Here is a 20,039-nt window from a genome sequence, read left to right as displayed (position 1 = left end):
TTCCGTCCATAGGTCGTTCTTTATTAATTTATGAGACAACATACTTGCCGATTTTTTCCTTTCTTACAAATTCTGTTGCGTTTCCTACCCCTAGTGCAAGTTACTTGGTGATTTGTGAGTACGATTCTGGTGTCTTCAAACCTTCTACTTCAATGAAACCTTCATTAGCAATACCATTAAAGTACACTACTTCATTCAGCCAAAGTGTTTTGTTAAGTCAATGTTTCAGACTTCTTGCCTCATTCTACCCCCTCTCCAAAATGCCTCTTTTAATTTTATTTCCTCTTCGTTTAATCTTCTGTTCAATATCGAAGTATAAATTTTGTTGCATGTGGTACGGTACTATATTACGCGGCAACCGAATTGACGTTTGCCGTAAACCAATGAAAGCACGACATTCTGTTGCGAATCGCCCGTTAAAAAGTTAGTCTGACAAGATTCTCATCGCACTAAGAACGTGCATCATGTCGAAGTGCATCTTCACATCAATGCATTGGTAACATCTCTATAAGCAGTTTGGTTGACGTGAAAACCAGTTCCCAAGGACAAATGTCAAATAGAGCTGCGTTACACTTTGCTAGTTGTGTAGGACGATGTTCAATATTTAATCACAATTTTGTAATTTTTATGATAGAGTTTATTCTGTGATTACACGACTGTGGTGAAAAGCTATCAAATGTTCATATTCAAGCATATTTGTCATTCTTTTTTTCAAACCTATGGTAGAAATATAGCGATTCACTTTTAACTGAAAAGGTTTCTGTTCCGACCAAAAGGCTGTGCAATTTTAAGGTTTGGTTAGTGTTTTTTTTCTCGGTATTCTTTCCTCTCCTGCCATTTCAACAAATTATTCATGATCGTTAAGATATTTTAATCCCGTATATTATTATGGCGTCAGATCAAAATTTAATATTTAACAAAATGCCCACTTTGGTATCTTGTGGGAAACTCGGCACCTAAGCCATACAACATAGTAACAGCAGTGTGATTTCAGATTTTGCTGGAGGGGAAGCAAGATTATTCAGTTCTTATATCAGGTGCGGATCCAGGACGGACTTCTGGGGGGGGGGGCGGTGAGTTGTAATTAGAGATGCAAGGGCTCGAAAAAAACCGGCTTTTTTGGGAAAAACTCGTTTTTTTCTGCTTCGCTTTTTTGCTTGAGAAATTTTGGGCTTTTTTTTTCAAAAATTTTGCTTTAAATTGATAAAGCAGACTTTGCTTCGCTTCTCTACAGCACAAGAATTCATTTGATTAGTGGTTGACGTAGATAATAATATAGAACCTCTAAAATAAACCATGAATTTCGAAAATATTTTTTTTAAATTCTTAACATATTTACATTATGAATTCCAAAGAATTAACCAATATATATATATAATAATTTTTTAACTTCTTATACACAAAAAAATAAGTATACTACTTTTTTTAAAAAAGAAAGATACACAAATAACTAGCAAAATTGTATATAGTATTTTTACACCTTCTTTTTGAAAAAAAAAAAACAAGAGAGAAATACATTTATATGATAATCTTAAAAGCTGCACATCAAGAGCTTGATTTCGGGTGGTTCTGTACATTCTTGAAATTTTTAAGTTTTAACTTTCATATACATTGTATGAATATTTCAAACAAATTTTTCATTCATTGATGACATACCTAATAATGTTACCACCTATCAGTTGCTTGGAATCTGCAAAACCGCTAAAATTCCGAATTTTATAATGCACTGACTGTTCCTTAAGCTTGTTCAGAATCGGGAAGGTACCAAATTTTCTCTTAATGGATCATATGCGTAATAGACTGTTTATCTGATCGTGCGGTTTCCTAGACTTATAACCACCATCACAGTTTACCCAGTCCTGAAGGTTTCTGAATTTTTAACGACAGGAATTCAACATATCATTACGAAACTTTTTTTTTTTTTAAAAAAAAGAGAAAAACTAAGGAATACATTTAAGAAGAATGGAAAGAATCAATCACTGTTCCAATTCACAAGAAAGGCGACAAAGCTGAATGTAATAATTATCGAGGCATTTCTTTTAACATTCTATTAACAAGATTGATTCCATACGCAGATGAAATTATTGGAGATTATCAGTGTGGATTTAGGGAAATCGATCAACTATCGATCTGATATTTACTATTCGATAAATACTCGAAAAGAAATGGGAATATATTACCCAGTACATCAGCTGTTTATTGTTTTTAAAAAGGCTTACGATTCGAATAGGAGGGAAACATTGTACAAAAAGCTAGTTAGATTAATTAAAATGTGTTTTAATGAATCCCAGAGTAAAGTCCGAGCAGAAAAATTCTTGTCCGCGTTATCGCCATTATTATTCAGCTTTGTTCCAAAGTACGCTATAAGGAAAATTAAAGATAGCAACCAGGCCCTAGAGCTGAAATGTATTCACCAGGCTACAGCGTATGCTGATGATGTAAATTTAATAGGGGATGGTAGGAGAACAATAGAAAGAAATGCAAAGTCCTTATTAAACGCTTGCAGCGACATTGGTTTAGAAGTTGTAGTGCTCCAGGTTTGCACTCCGCACTACAGACATCAATTCATATGTCATATTTTAATTATTCTCTACACATTATGTAATTTTATTTTTGTATTTAATACTCTAATTTAGTGTGTATAATCGCACTCTGTATTGTAAATCTGAGCCCAAAAGCATATTTCTTTGTATGAAGTATGTCTGGAGCCTGGCTAAAAGGCCTAAATCTGGCACCTGAACAGAAAAAAAAGAAAACTTAAGAATTAAGATACACAAGATTTCAAAAAAAAAAAAAAAAAAAAAAAAAGGACTTTAACCTTCGTTGAAATTCAAGATATATCTCCAGGAGAACGATGTAATATTAACATTAAGAAGAATTTGTTTATCTAGAAAGGTAAAATTGTTATATTCAATATATTTAATTGTATGGAAGAGGCAAATAGGATAAGCTGCTGAAAAGTTATTTCCTTCGGGGAATGTCTGCTCCGACATCGTTCTGTCACATAACTAAAATGATCTGTTTTTGCTAACAAGTTTTGGATGTACGTCAAAATTCTCAGTAGGAAATCGAATATTGGAGTTCGATTTGAAATAACTAATGTAGTCTCATGTAAACTAAACTAAACTAAACTAGTATTCAGCAAACTAAAAGGTAAATAAAACAATAATAAGACCAAATACTGTTAAATGTCTACAAATAAAATGGTTGCATGTTTATGTGTTCCAGAGTGTGTTCGTAACGAAAAGTTCCGTTAAGCTAAGAGCAAATTGAACTTAAATAACAATGTACTTACCCGACATACCCTCGGCGTGGAATATAGGATATAGTATTCTCTGAAAAGAAAGAATGCAATATAGTAGAATCGAAGATATTTATAAATGTGAAGTTAAATGAATATATGAAGTTACATTTGAAAGTTAAATAAATATATAGATATAAATAATGAGGGCATGAAAGTAACAGAATAAGTAATTTAACTAATAATGTAAAAATTGTGCATTCGAAATTACATCATAAATAATATAATAAAAGAAGAAATAACAAAGGGAAGAGAAAGATAGGAAAAAGGAGAAAATCCAAACTAAATATTCACCTGATACACGCTGCAGAGAAATCCATTGATTCTTGTAGTTGATTCTTGTAGTTGGTGAAACGTTTAGGAAGCGAGACAAGACAGGGGTGCCCACAAGGGGGGGGGGGGCTATGACGCAAACTGCGTTATTGAAATATTTGGGGGGGTTAAAATCTATATAAATATGTTTGATGAGGGGGGGGTAAAATTAATCGAAAAGAAGATTTTTTCATGGAAGAACACCTACGGATAGACAATTGGGGGGTGCGTCATAGACATAAGGGGGGTGGGCACCACTGGACAAGAGAACGCTACCTGAAAGAAATAAAGCAAGTTAAAAGACGAAATAGAATCACCTTAGCTTAACGATTTCTTTACAAGGTAGAAACACTGAACTACTGGAACTAAGATATCTTCAACGTGAAGTAATACATGTAATATGATGCGAAAACGCTGACTTGTTTATTATTTATTCACTTACCTTGCTGATGGAGTATATGTAGACGAGGCTTTTTGAATGTTATACGTACCACACTCTATAACTGCTCCATTTTTACAATAGATGATCAATTGAAAATTTAATATTGTCATCAAATCATTTTATATTTCTTAGCTTACGCTAAGTTCGTCACGGTATCTGGTAAAACTCCGTGCGATGTCACAATTAACGCCTTCCTTATGATCTCTGTTCATTCAAGAACCCGGACATTGCGTTACCAATGCGTAACAAGCAATTCCTCGCTGTAGCTATCGTATTGATCTTCGTTCATTGGATGTCGTAGGGGATTGTACCTCGTGGTAGGTTTTACAGGAATAAGGGTACCCGTTAAAGAACAACGTCAGTTAACATCTGTAACGTGTCACCTGGTAGAAGGTTAAATACCTTATGACGATGGTGAGTGGATGAGACGTACGACATAGCGTACAGCCACGCACGCGAAGAAAGAGAAAGTAAGAACCGTGCGTATAAATGAGGATGAGGCTACCACAACAAAGTAAATGCAGAGGAAACTAAATACATGGAAGTTAACCGGGATCGTAATATGGCAAATTATGGATGCGTTAAAATATCAAATAATACTTTCGACAAAGTGGATACTTTCAAATATCTGGGATCAATATCACCAGACCAAAATCATATTCACAAAGAAATTAAAAGTCGACTGAAATCAGGAAATTCGTGTTATTATTCAGTTCAAAATATTTTGTCGTCGCGAATTCTGTCCAGGAATTTAAAGCTTAAAATATATAAAACGATAATCATGCCTGTTGTGTTTTATGGTTGTGAAACATGGTCGCTTGAGGGGAGAACGCAGACTGAAAGTATTTGAAAATAAAATCCTAAGACGAATATTCGGACCCAAGAGGAACGGGAATGAGAGAACTTCATAACGAAGAACTGCATAATTTATACGGTTTACCAAACATCGTTACGGTCATCAAGTCTAGGAGGCTCAGGTAGGCAGGTCATGCAGCCAGAATGGAAGAATGTAGGAACGCTTTCAAAATTTTAACTGGAAATCCAATCTTCAAACGTCCATTAGGAAGATTTAGAGGCAGATGGGAGGACAATATTAAAATGAATCTCGCAGAAATAGGAATACAAAGTAAAAACTGGATCCAGTTGGCTAAGGATTGTGTCAGTGGAGAGCTTTTGTGAACGCGACATTGAACCTTCGGATTCCATAAGCCATAGAGAGGGAGAATATATTTAAGTTAAGCACAACTGCACAACAACCATGAGTGAGTGATTAATTTTTGCGCTTCTGTCGGGAAGTCAACCCCGAATTCGAGCATTTTGACAAAAGTTTTTCTGAATTCCATCTGTGAATGTAGAGATAGTGCATGTACTGTGAATCCTGGCCGACTTCCTTTATCGTTTTTAAATCGTTGTTATTACTAATTACTAGCAGTGACGGGTTTGCGAAGGGGGTTAGGGTGGGGATGTTTTACATTTCAAGCTTGTACCCCGAAAGTACAGAATTTCTAAAACAAACGAAATATTTGTTATGCCTTTACTCATAAACTTCAAGCTCTTCTCAAATAAAAATTAGGTATTTTTAGAAAACTAAACATTAATAAGAAAACCCCCTCCCAAAATACTTTTCTAAATCCACCACTCCGTATCAGTATAAAATAGTATTCAAGGTTTGTATCCGGAAGGTTATTGCTGAATATACAAACAAAACGAAATATTAGTTATGCTTGTACTCATAAGCTACCAAATAAAAATTAGGAAATTTTAGAAAAAAAAAAAAACAAACATTAAGCAGAGAAACGCCTTCCAAAATACTTTTCTGAATCCGCTACTGATTATTTGTATAAAATGGTATTCAAGTTTGTATCCGGAAGATTATTGCTAAATCATTGCACAGCTACAGTATAACAAGAATGTGAAAGTACGCTTTGACAGATACTGTATACTGACAAACGTACGCTCTGGCGGATATATTGGAAAACAAAAGTTTAACTTCTGTGCTAGAAGCTAGAGCGGGCCTACAAAGCTCTAGGAAATGAAACACGGATGACTAAAAAGAAATGATGTAGAAAATAAAAAAAAATGTCGATAACTCAGAAGATAAAATAAAGTTAAATATCTTCTACAGTTGCCCTCTAATACTAGTACTCTATGTTTACTTTCATTCATAAAACATGTGTTCCATCCATCATGATGGTGAATTCCAGAGCGAAATATAGCATTTAGGTCATTAAATCTTATTTAACTTTAGAGTATACTATAAGAAAGCTATTTAAATAGAAAAATCATGAAAATGAAAAAGGCAAAATTTCCAAAATTCCCGTTTTTCCCAAAAAAAAGCCGGCTTTTTATGTACAAAAACCATAGATTCAAAAAAACCCGGCTTTTTTGCATCTCTAGTTGTAATACTACTACTTAGAGCTACTTTTAAGAGCTCCAAACTCTGAGATGGGTTTTATTTATATACAGAGGGTGATCAGAAAAATGGAAACATCTGAACGAAATTGCAACTTACCAGATTAATATGGTGTCGAGCCACCTTTCGCCTTCAGAACAGCCTTGATGCGACGTGGGATGAAGGCATAGAGGTCGTGAATGGTAGCAAGTGGAATTTTACACCATTCCTCGTGCACGGCATCGGCCAGTTCTGTGAGAGAGGATGGAGGTGGAAATCGTCTCCGGAGCCGTGTTTCCAAGACGGACCACAGATGTTCAATTATGTTGAGATCTGGGGATTGGACGGGCCAGGGGAGGTGTTGAACTTCATCCCGATGTTCCTCAAACCACGCTGCAACAACGCCAGCTGTGTGAATGGTTGCATTATCATCCTGGAAGATGGCGTCATTGTCCGGGAACAACATCCGGACCATAGGATGGAAGTGGTCTCCTAAAATTGCGACATAATCGTTGGCAGTGATTCGTCCGCTAAGTGTGACCCCAGGACCCAATGAAAACCATGATATGGCGGTCCACAGCATCACCGAGCCGCCGCCATGTTTCACAGTTGGGCGGAGACACTGTAGATCATAAGCTTCTTTGGGCGTTCTCCACACATAAACACGACCCATGGTTGGGAATAGGGTGAAGGATGACTCATCCGACCATATCACAAGTTTCCAGTCCTCAACGGTCCAAGTTGCATGGTCGCGGCACTGTTTGCGGCGTGCGAAAGCGTTATGGTCCCTGATGAGCGGTTTGGCCCGTGCTACACGACCTCGTAAGTTCATGTCATGTAATTCGCGGCGGACTGTGATTGTCGAAACAGGGTGGGGGAGGTGCTGATTGAGTTCCTCCGTCACTTGCTCCGCTGTGGCACGACGGTTCTGCGTGACAATGCGCTTTAATACCCGGGTGACCTGTCACTCATGATTTTCTTCCGCCCACTGTTCCGCTTCCCCGATGTGGTTTTCCCGTGTGTTGTGTAGGCCGTCATCACCTTCGACACTGTCCCACGCGACACACCTAACACAGTAGCCACTGCCGTCACACTTACTCCACATAACTGCGCACCAACAATTTGCCCTCTTTGAAACTCTGAGAGGTCTCCCATTTTACACTACCTCCGTCTGCTGCAGCCACTGGACACTGCTGTTCCACTGCGCCTGACGTAGTATGGAGACCGACCTAACACACCACCAGCAGCGGTCCGGCGCTGCGGGCGCCACGACACCACTGCCAACCCATATATCTGACGTGTTGCCAACCTCAGGTGTTTCCATTTTTCTGATCACCATCTGTATAAAATAAGAAAAAGTTTCGTCTTCTGGGAAACGATTGCCCTCCCCCTGGATCCACCCCTGTCTTATATGAATTTCGCACTTTTTATTATTACATTAGTATACAATTGAATAAAACATGTACTTCTAAAAACCCAGACGAGGGGACAATTGCCTCTTGCTGTCCTCTTCAAATGACACCTGTGCACAGGAAGGACTAAGATCAAGCTTCCCAACGTCTCTAACTCTGTAGATGTCCAGCAGACTGCGGTACCCAGACAGTCAAGTGACAGTGTCGTTGAAAAGGGTTGTATGAGCAGGATATTTAACTCACATCAACCTAATATCTAAATTCAATCATAACAAATACAATCAAATTTATATTTTCTGTAATTATAAATTGGTTGTTGCAGAATTTTCCTAGCTATATTTCACATTTGCGCAGCTGGGATCAGTGGGTAATTTACCTCTCCTAAAGGAAAGATAGCGGTGGGGAATGACATATAGGCCTAATGTGAAGCTTGATCTCGCATGACGGTCTGTACATCCGCTAACTGCATCGAATTCAAGCCTCGGAAGGAGTTTAGAGTCCTTTTTAATAGTAGTTTCATTCTTCATAACCACGCATTACACAACTCAAGTCACACGAACTCAAAGAACTCATGGTTATGCAATTTTTATGTACACTTTCCACTAATATATACTATATATTTAACTAGTGAATTGCCTCAAGAGAAAAGTTTATCTCTATGTGTATTTACCTTTAATAAAAGAAAGAGTCGATATACGTATATATGTTGAAGCGGAGACAGGATAAAATAAATAGAAAGAGAAAGAAAGAAACAAAACAGAAGACATTTTCAAATAAACTCGTTTCTTGACAATTCTTTTTGTATGTCGAACAATAGACTTTTATTTCTTTAGTAGTTTTCTTCTTATTTGTGTTTTCACCATCTAAACTTCGAACGGAATGGACTGTTTGCTGAGGCGATTGTTATTTTCATGTTTACCACGAACCACTGTATGTTCTCCATTGAGATCTCTCTGTCCAATCTTCTTTTCCCTGAATTCTTTTTTTTTTCTATGTCGGTATTTTTGTGGTTGCCTTTTTAGACGCCTACCAACTGTTTACGTGGCAAATACGATAACAGATAAAATTAAAGGGATTAAATGTTTAGTCCGTTATTCGTTGTTTCATTTTTTATTTAGTACAAATTCTAGTAGACATACGAGAACAACAGTTCAATTAAATCCACTAATCCACCAGAAACGATCGCATTCTCTTTAAATTATACATATATATACAAAAAAAGTTTTTAAAAATTTGCATATCCGCTCTTATATTAATTATATTTTAAAACTTTTTTTTAAAAAATACAGGGTGTCCGAGAAGTTACAGTACTGCCGTGTCGTGACAAAACGCTGTAACTTTGGCGAAGAAGTTTTGCGAAAATGAGCCTTAAAGTTTTCATCCGAAAATGTGATCTGTATCGTGTAGAACCAGTGTAACTAGGCAATAATGGTCAACCAATCAATTTTCACCAAATTTAATCACACAACATGCATTTACGTAACATTACATGTAACCACGTGTTTCCAAAGTCAAGATACACTATTTCTACACGATACAGATCACATTTTCGGATGAAAACTTTAAGGCTCATTTTCGCAAAACTTCTTCGCCAAAGTTACAGCGTTTTGTCACGACACGGCAGAGTACTACTAGATAAGGGATATCACAGAGACCAATATCTGTGTGATATAAGTTTATTCATTTAGTATACATTATAGTTGAGTACTTACGTCCGTATACAAATTATGTATCCAGTGCATACAGATGCATTGGATGTATTTATTCTATCGGGCTGTGCACACACACAGATGTATGCGTCTGTATGTCCTTCTTAATACGTTGGGGAGCATCTGAGTAGCTATCGTTCTCCAGGTGGACCGTTGCCAAAGCAATCTCTAAGCACAGTCATTATCCTTGACATTGCTTGGCCTGTGTGTGATCATTCCTACACTCATACTTGTGCAACTACCGTTTAACCATATGATTGCGGCCGTCAGCCTGGAGCACACAAACAAGAAACTATCCTGTTTCAGTGTTACTAATTTAGGGAGGAAAGTCACTAAATCTAGGGGAATTCGACTTCCAGCATAACGACAAATAATATATTTTTTTCTATTAGCGTCTTTTTTGATGACTTTTAAATGACGATTTGGTGAATCACTTAAGAATTTAGCGACTTTTATGCTCCAAACAACTTGTCCTAAATTAAGCTCTAATAGTTCGAAGCAGTTTTGATATGTTTATTTAACTTTGGTTTATTTGAATCAGCGCCAGCTTCGATGAGTTCTGCAAGTATATAGCGTGAAATCCGTTGTGTATGCTACCAAGATCAGGGACATCAACCACCTTCAATGCCGGATTATCTACGCGTATGCCAATATTCCTGAGGACATGATGGGCAGGGTAATGGATGACTGCCAACAGCGAGGACATTTAACGATTGCTCAGGATGGACGGCGCATTGAACTGTTGCTGTAACATTGGTCAGTGGGCCGCACATTGCCCGTAGTCTTATCTCCAGGTAAGTGCAAAAAATCGGTTAGAACTTTGCAACGCTTGAATGCGAATGGAGATAAGGCGGTCAGATGTTGGTATGGGTACATCCAACATTCTACCTGGTTCTGACAGTTCAGTTACACCGCGAACAAACCGCGTAAGGACAAAGTGAACATGGGACCACCACAGCGCGTCATAAGGGCCTGTATGCTGTACGAGTTCAAATTGGAGTCAAACGCCACTGCAGCGGGGCGAAAGATATGCCAGGCCTTTGGTGCGGGTGTCGTGACTACGGAGACAGTGCAGCGGTGATTTACCAAGCTTAAGCACGGTGACGAAACACTCGAAGACGCATCACATGCCGGAAAACCAACACATGTCCAAAATGAAGATCTTCAAGCAGCAATTGAGGCGAACACTGGCCAGGCATACTGGGACTACAATTCAGTGTGAGTGGAGAAAGCATTCGGCAGCACCTCCATCAACTTGTGAAGCATTACAAGTTGGGTCGATGGGTCCCACATGATTTGACTTCAGGCTAGAAGACAATGTGAGAAGACACCTGTGTTTCTTTGCTGTTTCGTCTAAGAAAGGGGTTATTTCTGGACAGACTGTTGACATGTGATGAGAAGTGGGTCCTGAATGAAGCTGCATGGCCCCGTCATCATTGGTTAGCATCCCATGAACCGGTTCCAAAACAGCCGAAACCAGCAGTGCACTAGAATAGGTCCTCGTGCGTGTTTGGTGGACTGCTCGCGGCATTGTGCATCGGGAACTGCTACCAGCTGCTCAGAACATTAACGCAACTGTGTACTCTCAGCAGTTGAGCCGTCTTTAAGAAAAACTCAAAACTCTAGAGCCAGCACTTCTGAATCGCAAAGGGGTCCTCCTGTTACATGACAATGCTAAACCGCACATGGCTAGGATTAACCGGGACACCATTCTACGCCATGGATGGGAAATACTATTGCATTTACCATACTGCCCGGACATTGCACCATTGAATTATCACCTATTCCATTCCTTCTACAATCACTTTAGAGGACACCAGTTCAAATCCCTAGTAGAGGTGCAAAATTCACTTGATACCTTCTTCGCTTCAGGCCCACCAAGTTTTACCGCGATAGAATCCATGGCCTTCCAGAACGTTGGCAGAAGGTCGTCGATGCTGATGTGAACTATTTTTGATCTTCTAGGTACATCTTAGGTGACATAGCGATGTTCGAAGGTAGTAGGTAAAAAGCAAGAGAACTTTCTTGGATACCTTTATAGAAGACCACAGAACAATAGCAAAGAACAAGTGTGAGATACGAGAATGATCCAGAAAATAAGACCGTTTAGTTATACAAAATGAAAAAACATATTTAAAAAATGAAATCTATCACATACCTGAAGCTTCTCTCACTTCTCTACATAATAACTACCTTCATTTAAACATTTACCTTATCTTTTCACCAGCTTCACAATTCCCATGTTATATCCTTCTGCCACTAGTTCATGAAGCCAGGTAGTCACTGCATCCAAACAAAAGACCGCTCGCGGATTTCAGCCGCGCAGCTCACACCTCTTTTCAGGGTCATTTGACTTCCGTAACAGCTGTGCTCATAATACTGTGAGTGGGGGTTGTAAGAAGTCGCCCTGTTAAGGAATGTTATTCGATTTCTGAACGCCACTGGTGATGAGACCTGGGTGTCTCGCTTCACCGCAGAGAGCAAGAGGTAATCACTTGAATGCTATTATCTCTCATTACCCAGAAAAGATAATGGCAACCATCTTTTGAGATTGTGAAGGTGTTCTTTTGGTGGATTTCATGCCAAAAGGTACTACGATCAATGCAAATTGTTATTGTGAGACTCTAAGAAAACTACAGTGAGTCATGCAAAGCGACAATGCCCGACCTCACACTGCCGCTGCAGCTAAAGAATTGCTGGGTCAAATCGGATGGGGAATTTTTGATCATCTACCTTATACTGCAAACCTTGCTTCCAGTGATTTCCACCTTTTCTCTAAGCTAAAAGAGTTTCTGGGCGGTAAACGTTTTGGAAATGCTGAAGAGGTGGAGAATGCAGTGACCATGTGGCTTAATAAACTTGCGGCAGAAGTATAACATGGGAATTCTGAAACTCTTCAATAGATACGATAAATGTTTAAATGAAAGTGGTGATCATGTAGAGGGAAGCTTCAAGTATTAACATTTTTTTTCAATAAATATTGTTTTTCATTCTGTGTAAATAAGCGGTCTTTATTTCTTGATGACCCTCGTAATATGAAACCTGAAAAATGGATTTTAACGTCGTAACATCATAAAGTTAATCTTTGAAACTTAAATGGGCTCTCTTTTGCTGTGCACCCTGTGGAATTGTTAGTTATGCCTCCGTTCAAAATTTTACGTTTGCTTGTTATTTAAAACTTCTACCAATTGTATTTTGTTCAAACAATCATATTATTACATTTAATAATTGTTAATCTTCAATAGTAATAATTGAATTAGTTACCTTGACATTTAAAAAAAATTTTTAACAAAGAGAGCTACGTCTAAAAAGGTAAGCTCTGGTTATATTATTTATATTTAAATTTTGCTCATGATAATATATCTATTTTCAAAATCTTACATTGCTTAACACTAGGAGCATCATAATCTTGCTTATACTAGAAGCATCAAAGGGGTCATTTTGACCCCGACGTAAATATACACACATTAAACAGTATTACTCTTTACTTCTTGTATACTTTTGGTGTTATTGTTGGGTTTTTATTATTTATAAATTAAAATATCATTATTTTCTTTCTTTATTTTACATTTGTTATTGTTCTTAGCGAATAATTTAAATATTGTATGTTTTGTAATCTATAAAGTTACTTAAAATGAAGTTACATAATATAGCAAATATAATTAACACTACTTATTGATTCTGTAAAATTTATAAGTTTCCCTTCAAATGTCATGAACAATAGGAATTAAAATAAAATATAATAACATAATGAATTAGAACATGAACTTCTTTACAAGTAGGGATGTAGATGTGAACATTATAAAACATGTCTACTCATCGCATTTTGAACATACAGCGTACTTTTTGGTTATCTTTGTACAGGATCCACAGACGTGCTTATTACAGTGGAATCATTGAACTTATGTCTCGTTTTCATTGCACTCAGCAACTTGATATCTCTTCCGCTTAGTTGTTTGAAGCAATCCAGGTACAAACTGTTTGGTACGATTACCGTCTTCATTTAGTGTCTTCACTTCCGAACCCAGTTCCTCTCCTAATGCCAAAATAAATTGATGACGAGTGTCTTTTTCCTCGTTACCAGCTTGTAGAGGACGAAATCATTTGTAGCTGCCAAATCAAGGATGTTATAGAAAATGTGTACTGGCCATCTTCTATTTGATGCTTTCACGGAGTATTTTCGTGGCATCTGGTGAATTACATCAACTCCAACTCCAGGCTTTTTTTTCTTATGGCTGATATCGATGTCAACATAAGAGTAAAAGCTACTCAAAAGAAGGACATTTTTGTTCTTCTTACAATGATAGGTCGTGAGCGTGATATCATCTACAGTCTTCAGTACAGTTGTACTGTATAGACCCTTTCTCTTGACTTTTTTTTACTGAATCTCGAACTTCTTTCCTGTTGTTACGGATAGTTCCTACCAAACTGATATTATTTTTCTTGAGATCACGAGCGAGACGTAGGGATGTGTAAAAGTTGTCACATGTGACATTCAATCCGGACTCTGCGAAAGGTCACACAAGCTTCTGTAGAACAAATTCACCAAGCTGTGTGTCTGCTGGTCGTTCGTCATCCCTTCCTGAATATGCGAAGCCATTTATTATGTATTTGTGTTCCACTTCCACTAGCATCCAGAATTTTACGCGATATTTGTCTGGTTTGTTGCCCATGAACTGTATGAATTTCCTATCTGTTGAGCGTATGTTCTCCCAAATGTAGGTATACACCCCTGCATTGATCAAGGATAACATTCTAGTTTATGGGTTTATTTACTTCGGCTCTTCCCGAGCTTAAAATGTAAGTAAAAACACATTAAGAACAAATAAAGAAACTGTCTTCCTGGTGGATAACAATAAGAAATTATATAAAATGTAGTACGGTATTGTATACCTACTTTTGGACCACCTTGTATACTATTTTAAAAGTAGCCAATATTAAAATATCCTTAATTATTTATTGGTATTAGTAGAAGTAGATGATAATTTCTTTCCGTATAATTGAAGACTATTAAAAATATTTTATAGAGTTGATGGGGTAATAAATTTCGTAATATATCAATTCTGGAAAAGAATATAAAAGATGCTTACTTATGCAATTAAAAAAAAAAAACTCTCATATTCTCAACTATTGTGTGTGACCAAGGGCGCCCATCAGGGGGGCAAGGTGGGGCGCTTGCCCCCCTAAGAGAAAATCGTACTTGGGTATATCGAAAGCCCAATAGAACTTTTACATTAGTTATGGCAAAATTTGAACCTATATTTGAAACCTCGCTTATATTTGCCCCCCCTTGGAAACCACAATATTGGCGCCCTTGTGTGTGACACGAAATTACCTTGAATTCTAAGTGGTCCTTCGTTCATAGTTTGACGAACGCTGATTTAAATGAGCACTGTTATTGGTATTTTATATCTCCCGTTTATTTCGTACTTTCAAGAATTAATTCTTCAAATCTTAGAAAAACTGTTTTTAAAGAAGATAGCCATCTTCAAACACTAAGCACCAAGTAAACTCTATTAATGTACAATATACCGGTTTATATTCATGTATTGCATAAATAACCTTTTATTAATTTAAAACATCATTCAGCAAATTATGTCAACGTTGCCCTTAATTGGGGTCACTTTAAGGTTCCCGCGTCCTGTAGTATAAGCATAATATTCTGTTTTATATATAGATGTATACCGCCCGACAATTAAGTAACGAGACTGATTTTACTGTGACGAAACAGTGAAAGCAATCCGTAAACCAATATGTGTATTCGAAAGAGTAATCCCTTTTCTACAGTCTGACAACACCACATTGTTGCACGCAAAGCATCTTGGGAAATACGAAGCCTTTACCAGCAGTCTCTGAGAGGCTCTCGTCACGGTAGTACAGGGTGTCCAATATACAATGCAATCCGGAGTTTGGGATAGTAGAACTTTTGAACCTGAAGTGATACACGAATAATGGTTATACCAAAATGAAGCCTTGTTCATACATATATTTTTTAAACTAGGAACCAACGATTAAAGTACACTAGGAACAACACAGTGTTGCCAGATGTAATCGAAGGGGTAAATCAATTTTTTGGCAAAACATGTAAATTGACTCATAACTCATACGTATGGGTGTTCTGTCGTTAATTTTCAGTTTGTTTAGTTGGAGTAGCTTGGAAACTATGGAGCAGAAAAAAATTCATTTCTACCGATAACTAATCGGATAAAACCTCTGTAAGAGGGAACTAGGGAAATCATATTTTTCATAAATTAACACTCTGAATGGGCAACTTTGCTGATGTTTCAGTGCATCAAAAGGTGTATTAAGAATTTGTCTACATTATGCAATTCCTGAAAACAATGAAAAACAAACTTTGAAAATATCATGATAAAACGTTTACTTACATGCACCCTGCAGCACTGCTACTATCAGAAATTAGTTACCAGCTCTACAGCGGATGTTGGGAGTGTCCCCTGTTTCGATTCAAACACTCACTGGTCCATACGTTTCACCAGGTTGGCAGCAACTTTACGAAGATTAGAAGTGTTAATGTTCTCAATGGCACTGTGAATGTTCGTTTACAGGTCTTGAAAAGTTCGAGAATTGTTCTTGTATACTTCTTGCTTTAAGTAGCCCCATAGAAATCAATAGCAGTGTTGCCGGGTGCATGTAAGTAAAAAATTTATCACAATAATTTCAAAGTTTGTTTTTCATTGTTTTGAGGAATTGCATAATGTAGACAGATCCTTAACACACCTTTACCTTTTGATGCACTGAAATATCAGCAGGGTTGCTAATTCAGAGTGTTAATTTATGAAAACTACGATTTCCCTAGTTCCCCTTACAGATGCGTCATCCGATTAGTTATCGGTGGACATGAAAAATTCTTTTTTCTGCTCCATAGTTTCCAAGCTACTCCAACTAACGACAGAACATTCATACGTATGAGTTATAAGTCAATTTACAAGTTTTGCAAATATATATATATATATATATATATATATATATATATATATATATATATATATATATATATATATATATATATATATATATATATATACCTTCGGTTACATCTGGCAACACTGTGTTGTTCCTAGTGTACTTCAATCTTTGCTTCCTAGTTTAAAAATATATGCATGAACAAGGCTTCCACTATCCCAAACTCCGGGTTGATGGACCCCTGTATTGGACACCCGGTAGCATGGAGCAGAAAGCGAATATCAAATTTTGTGTTAAACTGGGTAATAGTGCCACAGAGACTATTGATTTGGTGCGGAGAATGTATAATGATACGTGTATGTCTCGTATACAGGCTGTAGATGGTGTGTGTGTGAAATTAATTGAAGCTGAATCTCAGCTGGGTCGTCCAATGTCTGTTAGCAACGAAGAACTCATCGCAAAGGTCCGCGAACGGAATACTGTGAAAGAATATCGTTGCGTCACTGTGGGAAAGATGGCAGATGAGCATGGTGCTAAGAAAAAGACAATTCGTAAGATCTTACTTAGTGTAACATTTGGGCAAGATCAAGTCGCGGTTTGTGCGACACTCATTGTCCGAGGAACAAAAACAAGAGCGCAAGGCCGATGCCCATGACATCCTGGCAATGGCTCATAGGAATGACAATTTCCTACTTTCCATTGTTGCGGAGGACAATGTTGGCGTTATCGTTATGATCCAGCTACTAAACGTCAGAGTGCCGAATGGAAGTCCCCAGGATCTCCAAAAAGCAAGAAACTTTGACTTCAGAAGTCAAAAGTGAAAACAATGCTCCTGTTTTTCTACAACAGTAAGGGTATTATTCATAGTGAATTTGTACCAGAAGGTCACACAGTGAATGCCCAGTTTTATTTAAGTATTTTGGAGAGTTTCATAGGAGAATTAGTAGTGTTCGGCCTGAATATTCAGCCCCAGGTAGCTAGATCCTTATCTATGACAATGCACCCGCTTACCGAGCAGTGCTTGTTCAGGAATATTTGGCCAAAAAAAGAAGTGTGTGCGCTACAGTACTTCCGTAGTCTCCAGATAAGTCCCCCTACGACTATTTTCTGTTTCCTTAACTGAAGTCACCATTAACAGAATTACTTTTTCACAATGGAGTCAATCCATGAAAAGTATTCGTGAAAAAATAAAAATTGCCGTTAGACCTTTTCAAAAAAAATCCAATATTTTCACGAATGTTTATTCTACAATTAATTATTTTTCACAACATCCCATGGCGACGCAACGGCTGCCGCCATTTTTTTTCGATTTTACGCGTTTACGTTGTTTTGAATATCTCAGCATGTGTTTGTCCTCTCTTAACATCTCTTAACATTTTTGCCTAAAATCATTTGAAGGGGGTGAAATCAGGGCCTACAATAGCAACATTTTTGGACATTGCAAATATGTTTGGGAAGAGGAAACAACTGACGTAGAGGTCTGAATTTGTGTGTGCATGTAGTTTGGGGTCATAAGTTAATACACAAAAATTTACAGGCTTGTAGCTGCTTTCAAAGGCCTGGAAAAAATCGTAAATTTTGGGAATTATGCCAATTTGGCATATTTCACTGTCCAATATCTCCAATAGGCCTGGATAAAAAAATCTGGAATTTTGGGAATAGATAGTCCTTTAGTATACTATAACAGACAACAAAGCGCGTTTTGTGCTTTTGAGCAGAAGGGTGTCAAAGTACTATGTAATGACATACTCTAGGAGGTGTTTTGTTCATAAAATCTTTTTTGGGCATTGAAAACATGTTTGGGAAGAGGAAACAATTTACGTAGAGGTCTGAATTTGTGAGTACATGCAGTCCGGGGTCATAAGTTAATACACAAAAATTTACAAGCCTGTAGCTGCTCCCAAAGGCCTAAGAAAAATCGTAAAGGGTGCATTTTGACTTTCGTCGCCTTCTGCTGATAGCGGCATTGTTCACCAGTGCTGCTGTGGGTCTGATAAGACAGTGTTACAACTAGAGGAAAGAAACGAGCTTGAGAACCTTCACTGGACTAACCATTCACCCTACTTTATTTTTCTTCAGAACAACAAATTTCCAGTAGATTTTATGAACAAAACACCTCCTAGAGTATGACATCATTACTTAGTACTTTGACCCCCTTCTACTCAAACGCACAAAACCTATTCCCAAAATTTCAGATTTTTGTATAAAGGCCCATGGGAGATATTGGACAGTGAAATATGCTAAATTGGCATAATTCCCCTACTTTACGATTTCTTTTCAGGCTTTTGGGAGAAGCTACAGGTCTGTAGATTTTTATGTATAAACTTATGATCCCGGACTATATGCACTCACAAATTTAGACCTGTAGGTAAATTGTTTTCTCTTCCCAAACATGTTTTCAATGTCCAAAAAAGATTTTATGAACAAAACACCTCCTAGAGTATGACGTCATTGCTTAATACTTTGACCCTCTTTTGTTCAAAAGTACAAAACGCGCTTTGTTGTGTGTTATGGTATACTAAAGGACTAACTATTCCCCAAATTTTAGATTTTCTATCCAGGCCCATTCGAGATATTGGACAATGAAATATGCCAAATTGGCATAATTTCCCAACTTTACGATTTTTCCAGGCCTTTGGAGCAGCTACAGGTCTGTAAAGTTTTGTGTATTAACTTATGACCCCGGGCTACATGCACACACAAATTCAGACCTCTACGTCAGTTGTTTCTTCTTCCCAAACACGTTTTCAATGTCCAAAAATGTTGCTACTGCAAACCCTGATTTGACCCCGTTCAATTGGTTTCAGGCAAAAATGTTAAGAGATCAAAGTTTTAGCTTTGCAGGAGTTACAGACGTCCAGCAATTTTCAATTTGTTAGGACAAATGCATGCTGAGATATTCAAAACAACGTAAACGCGTAAAATCGAAAAAAAAAAAAATCAAAATGGCACCAGCCTCTGTGTCGCCATGGGATGGTGTAAAAAATAATTAATTGTGGTTTTGAAGTACCCTGATATAGGATAAACATTCATGAAAAAAATTAGATTTTTTTTTTTTTTTTTTGAGATGGTCGAGCGGCACATGCTTGGTCACTTAGAATGGATTGACTCAATGTTGAAAACGTTCAAGTGGCTGTGACAACGGCAGTACGAAACATACTAGAAATTGTGTTTCAGAGGTCGTTCTACTTCTTAGGTGATCGCGCCACTCGCTGCATTGACGCAGGAGGGATGTACTTTGAATAATAAAAAAAGTATTATTACATTGTCTTTGTTTGTTTGGTCATAATAAAATCAATCTCATTCGTCGGATGGTATATATAAGAACATTGGTCACTGTGTAATTAGGTCCATGTTAATTGCCCACGAGACGAGAAATTTCAAATTCGAGACGAGACTTAGAAGAATTACAAATCTCACCTCGTTTCCGAGACGAAACGACGAATTTCTTTAGTCTTCTGGGCAACACTAGTTTCTCCAAAACTTAGATATCAAACACGGTTTTAGTGTTACGTGACTCATTATGTAGAAAGAACAAATCGATAAA

General features: G+C 37.5%; 1 protein-coding gene across 1 annotated transcript; it reads left to right on the top strand.

The window, feature by feature from the left end:
* Window positions 1–16,754: 16,754 nt before the first annotated feature.
* Window positions 16,755–17,147, top strand: LOC145678988 (protein GVQW3-like). The gene has a single exon (XM_081749592.1). The coding sequence runs from the start codon at window positions 16,755–16,757 to the stop codon at window positions 17,145–17,147; it is 393 nt and encodes a 130-aa protein (XP_081605718.1).
* The last annotated feature ends 2,892 nt before the right edge of the window (window positions 17,148–20,039 follow it).

Source organism: Thermobia domestica, chromosome 1 (assembly GCF_964235325.1).
Source record: "Thermobia domestica chromosome 1, izTheDome1.hap1.1, whole genome shotgun sequence".
Taxonomy (NCBI): Eukaryota; Metazoa; Arthropoda; class Insecta; order Zygentoma; family Lepismatidae; genus Thermobia; species Thermobia domestica.
This window is presented reverse-complemented; position numbering and strand designations above follow the sequence as displayed.